Genomic DNA, 7,445 nt, shown 5'->3' with positions numbered 1-7,445 from the left:
ACATGGGGTTTCTCCTAGTCCAGAAAATAGTAGCATTTATCTCAGAACAGAATGGTGACTAAGGTATCTACTTATTTTACTGCCAAGAATAGAAATCTGAAAGAGTTTTAAGAGGACTTACTAAAAATTCTAAACATAGGAGTGAAGAAACAAACCCTAAATGAAATTTGCACTATTCTTACAAGTGATTACATTTCATATATCCTATATCCAAGGTGTATTACATTATTAAGGTAAGCTAAGAAGATCCAAAGCCAGACAGCCGTTACTACTTGATTTTAAAATGACTAACTTTTCTTAAGCAAGGTTATATTAGTCCTACTTGAAGCACCAAGTTTGCTTTCTTATTTCTTAATAAAGTGAAAATTCATATAAAAGAAGCCAAGTAATAGCAACCCTTTCTTACTGACCACTAATGCCCAATAGAACTACTGCTGAATGTGTACGAGTAAGAGTAGGAGGAATTCCCTGTTGCGTCAAAGCTGCCCCTCCGGGACCCACTGCGGGAGCCAGAGCGAGAGCCTGATCGAGAACCAGAACGAGAGCCGGAACGAGAGCCTGGGGCAGAAGACATGTTATAAGGGCTGGGCAAGCCCTTGGACGAAACTGAAGCTGCTTCCAGAAGGCGCAACCCAGTGATGTCTTCTACCATGGACCGATTCATGGCATCCTTGTAGGATATTTTCAATTTGGTTTTGGGACATGTCAAGATCTTGGCATAGCTGCTGGTGTCTTGCAGCCTCTGAGCAGCTCGACCATCAATGAAGCCTTTTCTGATGGCTTCCTCGGTGCTTATCCTTCCATGCACCTCCGGGTCAACCAGGCCTCCGGTGAGGTACTGGAACTCCAGGAAGCGCTGCCCTGCCTCATAAGGGAGCCATTTTTCTTTCACAGCCTCTGCTGCTGACATCTTCTTCTTTCCTTTCACCCCTTCAAAACCAATGAAGGCTTTCTGAGCAGGTTTCAGCCTGGTGGCCATATCTGGGTCAACCAGACCCTGGGAGACGGCATCCTGGAGTGTCAGCTTCTGGCCAGTGGTAGGGTGGATGATGCCACCTGTGCAGGCCTGAGCTTCCAGAAGCCTCTGGCCTGTGATGCTATCCACAATGCCTCTCTCTATACCTTCAGTAATGGATATCTTCTCCAGGTTTTCTGTGTCAAAGATGGCTGCAATGGGACTCGATTCTTCCAAGGGATCAGACAGAGAGCTGCTCCTGATGGTTAAATTCCTGACACTGGATATGGTGGAAATCTTACTCACAGAGTCATGACGGGAGCTGCTAAAAACATCATCACTGACACTGCCACTTAGGCTGCTGCTGCCACCTACACCATTTTTCAAGGAGATCATGTCAGCAAACTGAGTGAGGCTAAGGCTGCCAGATCGGTACTGATCAAAGAACTTCCTATCAACCAGGCCCTTGTCAATGGCATCCTGAATATCGTACTGGCTGCCTGTTTTCCTATCTACCAGGACCACCCTGGTGGAACCATCTGACCCTGTGATGGTTATTTCTTCCCATTCACATTCCTGCTCACACAGTTCTTTGAAGGTTTCATAATCAATCAGGCCCTTCTTATAAGCCTCCTGAACAGACATCTCTTTGTTGGTTTCAGGGTCAACTATCACTACCCGACGCTTCCTGAGGGTATTCTTTTGGGACGTCTGCACTTGCTTCTTCTTTTCTTTTAGGGGCAGGAGACAGAGCCCTGTCTCCTCATCCTTAATGCACCGTTCCTTTAGCTGCAGATAGGTGAGGTTTTCTTCAGTGTTGGGGTCAAAAAATCCCTTTGTGTCATCGCTTGGATCTGAGAGAATCTCACTGAGCTCCTCATTGAAGTAGCCTCTCTTATAGGCCATGTCAACCGGTAGACGATGACTCTCCTTTGGGTCAATGATGCCCCCGGTGGCAATCTGGGCTTCCAATAAACGAATACCATGGCCCTTTTCAATAAGCTCTTTGTTCATGGCTTGGAACAAGGAGATGATGTTTCCTGTCTCAGGATCATTGTACCCAGTGACAGCTCGTTCCGCAGACAAGAGCTTCTCTTTAAACTCAATGCCCACCAAGCCTCTCTTGTAGGCCTCTTCCACAGGTAGCCGCAAGTTGCTAACTGGATCCACAATGAAGCCAGTGGCCGCCTGGGCTTCAAGCAACTCCAGAGCAGTACCAGGACGGACCAAGCCAATTTTCATGGCCTCATAGATCCCAAGCTTCTGTTTTGTGGTTTCGTTGTATATGCCTGCTATGCAGCTTGAACCCTGGAGGAAGTCCTTGATTCTCTCACCAACCTCATCATAAGAAATCTGCCCTGACTCAAGTTCATTTACAGTGGATGGTCTCAATATGCCGGAATTGACTAGCTCAGTGACAGTCACAGGCTGTCTAATTCCTTGGAAGGACATGCTTCTCTTCTGAACCGACAGCAAGAGCAAGCCTGTGTGTGGCTCAATTCTGCATCGCTCCTTCAGCTGCATGTAACTGACCTTCTTTTTAGTGATCGGATCCACGAAGTTTTTCTGACTATCTCGGGGATCATTCAGCGACCGGTATAAATCTCTGTCGATCAGCCCGCGGGCCAGGGCAACATCTTTTGGCAAAAAGACACTGTTTACAGGATCCACGACACCCCCAGAGGCGATCTGGGCTTCCAGCAGGCGCATGCCAGTTTCTCTATCAATCAGGTTTTTCTTGATGGCTTCAGAAACTGACACTGTCTTGCCTGAAAATGGATCATCAAAGCCTGTGATGGCCTTTTCTGCTGTGTATATCTGCTGTCGGTCATCGAAGTCAATAAGGTCCCGGGCAATAGCAGTGTCCACACTCAGCTTCTCATTCCTGTGTGGATCAATGATTCCACCAGTGGCGGCCTGGGCCTCCAGAAGCATGACGGTGGACTCTGGGGTGATCAATTTTTTTCTCTTGGCCTCTACCAGAGAGTACTTTTCCTTAGGAGAAGCAGAAGCTCCAGCAATGGCTCCTGCACCCCGAAGGAAAGGCTGGATTTCAGAAGCAACTTCTTCTACTGACTTCTTCCCCTTCATCAGCTTGTCCAAGGTCATTTTATCAATCAGTTGGCACTCGAAGAGCTGCATGGCTGTCACCTTCTTCCTCAGTCCATCGAACACCAGCTTTGAGGTGTCCACTGTCCACTCGTACTCCGTCTGCGTCTCCCGATGAGACCCATAGGGGCGCTGCTTTAGCTTGTCGATTTCTCTCTGGAGCCGAGAGCGTTCTGACTCCAGCTGGCACTGTGTCTCCCGGGAAGAATCCTCCAGCTTGCGCCTGCACCTCTCTTCGATCCTCTTGATTTCTGCCTGCAGTCTCTCAATCTCACTCCTCAGGCTGTTCTTCTCTCTCTCACTCTTTTCTCTCTCTGACTCGATCTTCCTGATGGCCTCCTCCTTGCGAGAATACTGGCTTTTCCACTGATTGAGGTCATTCTGGATCTGCTGCTTCTCACACTCAAGGCGCTGCTTCACCCTGCTCTCTGCCTCCAGTGTCGCCTTTGCTCTGTTCAGCTCGTCCTCTAGCCTTTGAAGTCGAGCCTTGTCTTGTTCCAAGACTTTGATTTTCACCAGTAGACTTTCTCTTTCCTGCACCACCTGCGTGCACTGACTTTTTGATTCCTGAATCCTGTTAGATGCCTGGAATTTAAAAAGAAGGAAATAGGGGAGGGGGAGAGAAATAATATTTGATCACAACAAATTGTCAAATTACTATTAACCTCTTTTCCTGTATCTTAAAAAAAACAAACAAACAACAACAGCTGGCTTAAATATTTCCCCTTTCTATAGTTTCCCTGAACATATTCTTCATTTATCTTACAAATTCACAGAAAAAAGACTGTACATTCATGTTGCCACTTTTGATATATAGCTTCAATAATTTCTTCCTTCTTATAGAAGGAACTAGGAGAAATTACAACTGTCTTACTTGGTAATTGTGGCTTGAAAAAAATATAGAGCTTTTTCTTCAAACTTTTATACCTATATCTCACCTGGTACAGCTACATAAGCATGTTTAATAAATCAATATAATTATACACCCCACACCCAACCCCACACAAATATTGTCTATAGAAGTTAAATGTAGTAGATGTTATTTTTCAGTAAGAAAAGCCAGGCAAACAGAAATATATTAAGGCCATGATTAAAAGGAAATAAAGTAGCACGTGCGGGGGCAGGGATGGTGGTGGTGATCACCTAAGCAAGCAAAAAGAGTGATTTAAAATTGCAGAGAAAATTGCTTTGTTAGCTGCATGGCATAATTTGTGAAATACTTCAATACAAATCTATGTCAACGCTAACCAAATTGGAGTGGTCATCTAGAAAAGAAAGGTACTTTGAACAGAAGTGATCTCAGATATACATGTATGAATGTTCTCAAAAATAGTTTTAATTTAAACTGCTTGTCTGGATTATGCCATGTACCAGTCCAGCAATTAGAAAAGAAAGAAAATCACACTCTTTGTAATCAAGCACCCAAGTACCAAAAAGCACAAGTCAGATTAGAGGGAAAGGGAGTGAATTATTTGAGAGACAGGGAAGCCGTGATCAAATATTTGTGAATACCTCTAATGCCTGCTTTTGGAATTTCTCAATTTCCTGTCTCAAATTTTCCCTCTCTCTCTGTAAATCGTTTATCAGGCCCTGCAGTTCCAGGGTTCGGTTGGTGCTGATTTCCAGCTGGCTCCTGAGCTCTGAGATGGTGGCGGTTTTGTCGGAGTCAGCCTCGCTGCGGCCCCTCCGCAGGTCGTCGTATTCCAGCCTCAGGTTCCGCAGCTCCTCCTCCAGCATCAGATGCTCCTTGGTCAGATTCTCCGTCAGAGACTGCAGCCGCTCAATTTCAATTTTGCTCTCGTTGAGGCTCCTGCTTTTGTCTTCAATGGCCTTCTGGAAGTGCTCGTTCCTCAGGTGAGCCTGCTTGACGTTTTCTTGTTCCTGGAGCAGCTGCCGCCTCAGGGTTTCCAGCTCGGAGGACAGCCTCCTCAGCTCCTCCTGGGTCTTCTGCTTCTCCCTCACGTGGCCGTCCAGCACATCCCTCTGCTGGCGCAGGTCGTCCTCACTCCTCTTCTTCACGATGGACGCCTGCTCTAGCTGCTGGGTCAGATTGGTGACTTTGATTGCTTGCTCTTTCAAAGACCTCCTCATGCCTTCCAACTCGTCCTCCAGCTTCTTCCTCTTGGTTGAGTCTTCTGTGGCCGTCCTCCTCAGCCGGTTCAGCTCCTCTTCCACTCTCTGCTTCTGCAGCTGCAAGTCTTTCAGCGAGCTCTGAAACCTGGTGATGTCCTGGTCCTTCACCACCCTCTCCTGGGAGAGCCGCTCATAGTCAATTCTCAGGCGCGAGAGCTCTTGCTCATGCACCTTGAGCTTGCTGATGGTCTCTGTGGCACTGCTGTGGGCTTTCTGCAGATCATACTGGGTCCTTTGAAGTTTGGCATTTTCATCTTCCAGGCATTTGCGCTCCTTTGTTTCTGTCTCTATCAGCTGTTTTAATCTCTCGATCTCCTTGTTTTTGTCCTGGATGGTTTTGGCGGCATCATCCAGAGACTGCTTGTATCTCACACTCTCCTCACTTCGCATCTGTGTGATCTGTCGCAGCTCGATCTCCAGCTGCTGTTTCCTCTGTGACATCTCGGAGCCAGTGGCCTTCTGCTGCTGCACATTTTCTTCGACCCTCCTCAGGCTCTCTGTGGTCTGAGCTAGAGTGTTCTTGAGCCTTTTGACTTCCTCGGCCAGGCTCCGGTTTTCTCTGGTGAGGTTGTCGATCTGGGCTCGGTAGCCACTGGTGTCTTCTTCCTTCTGCATGGTGAGCTGGTGGATGGTGGTCTTCGTGATGTTGATCTCGGTCTCGAATTGGTTCTTCAAGCTAATGATCTCCTCATCGTAACTGTTTCTTACCTTAGCCAGTTCATTTTCATATTCCCAGCGGCGCTTGGCCTCCTCCTGAAACTCAACTTTCAGTCTCTCAATCTCTTTGTTTTTGTCCTGAATGGTCTTGGCAGCCTCCTCGAGGGACTGCTTGTGCCTGGCATTGTCCTCAGAGCGCTGCTGGATGACCTGTTTGAGCTCTATCTCCAGGTGCTGCTTTTTCTGCATCATCTCCGAGCCACAGGCCTTCTGCTGCAGGGCGTTCTCCTCCGCCCGCCTGCGCTGCTCTGTCGTCTCTAGAATGCTGTCGTTCAGTCTCACAATCTCATCCTTCAGGTCTCGATTTTCCCTTGACAGTCTATCAAGCTGGTTGCGAAGGTTTTTGGAATCATCCTCCTTTTGCATGGAAATCTCCTTGATGGTAGTCTTCGTAATGTTAATCTCTGTTTCATACTTGTTTCTTAAATTACTCATCTCCTCATTATAGTGGTTTCTTACCTTTGCCAGCTCATTCTCATATTCTCTCTTCCGGTTGCCCTCCTCCTGCAGAAGGACCCTCAACCTCTCTATCTCGTACTCCTTCTCTTTGATGGCTTTCTCAGACTCCAGTTTTTGCCAGCCAAGGTTCTCCTTTTCACACTGCCTTGCTTTCTGCAGCTGGTCGTAGTCATTCTTCTGTTGGTCAAATCGATCCTCCACAGTCTTTCTTCTCCTCTTTTCGTCTTCGATCTCGTAAGTGAGTCTGGTGATTTTCTCGTTGAGCTCTTTGATTTGGCCATAGCACTTGTCGAGATTCTGCTTCGCCGCCTTCCCGTCCAGCTCAGCCTGCCTCTTGAGCTCCTCCAGGCTCACGAGCTTAGCTTTGAACTGCGAACACTCCGCCTGGTATTTCTGCAGGTTCTGATCCAGGAATTTGTTCTTGTTGCAGTTTTCAGAGTTGGCGTCTCGGGCCAGTCTGAGTTCCTCCTCTAAAACTTCAATCTTGGTATTTTTCAGCTGTGGAATTGAAAGCAAAAATTGTATTAAAAGATAAAACACCTTACATGACAAAAGGCAGTAGTTTCTCCCCTTCCAGACCAATGTGCCTTTCTACTCTATCATCTCACACATACACACACATGCACATAGAGCCTAGCAATATACACATACAAAGTGTGACATGAGGCAAAACTACATGGGTTCTTGTCATGACTCTTTCAATAATAACTTCCATCAGCTACATAATCTTAGCAAATCGTATCTCATTTTGAGGTTTCTGGTTCCTCACTTGCAAAATGAAGTGGGTTTACCTCAAGAGGTAACTAAAGCTTTTAATTACAAGCTCTTTAATTTACAAACTACGTTTTTAAAATTTTATTTTATAAATTGTTTCCTTCCTTTGCGATATAAAGAGAGTTTCCATAAACACTCAAGCATTAGAAAAAAGGAAATTAAACAATCACTCTACATTAAAAAACCAAATCCAAGTAGTCCAGGAAATACTTATCCTTGACTTAAGACAAAGAATTAAAGCAAATTCCTTGGTCAAACAATGAACAAAAGAATTGCTTTACAGTAAGAGAAAGAAACT

At 46.1% G+C, this 7,445-nt stretch overlaps 1 protein-coding gene across 2 annotated transcripts in view; it reads right to left on the bottom strand.

The window, feature by feature from the left end:
- Nucleotides 1–8: 8 nt before the first annotated feature.
- Nucleotides 9–7,445, bottom strand: part of DSP (desmoplakin) — a 47,617-nt gene continuing 40,180 nt past the window's right edge. Inside the window, exons 23-24 of one of the 2 annotated variants that reach the window (XM_006888738.1) lie at nt 6,374–6,871; nt 9–3,649 (exon numbers count right to left, since the gene is read on the bottom strand). In XM_006888738.1, the coding sequence (XP_006888800.1) occupies nt 413–3,649; nt 6,374–6,871 (3,735 nt within the window). In that variant the 3' untranslated portion in view covers nt 9–412. Of the gene's footprint in view, nt 3,650–4,576; nt 6,872–7,445 lie in introns of both variants that reach the window. The other variant, XM_006888737.1, reaches the window with a different exon arrangement.

Source organism: Elephantulus edwardii, unplaced genomic scaffold (genome assembly GCF_000299155.1).
Source record: "Elephantulus edwardii isolate Elephantulus edwardi_28Jun2011 unplaced genomic scaffold, EleEdw1.0 scaffold00071, whole genome shotgun sequence".
NCBI lineage: Eukaryota > Metazoa > Chordata > Mammalia > Macroscelidea > Macroscelididae > Elephantulus > Elephantulus edwardii.
The sequence above is the reverse complement of the archived record's forward strand: the minus strand, read 5'-3'. Positions and strand labels throughout refer to the sequence as shown.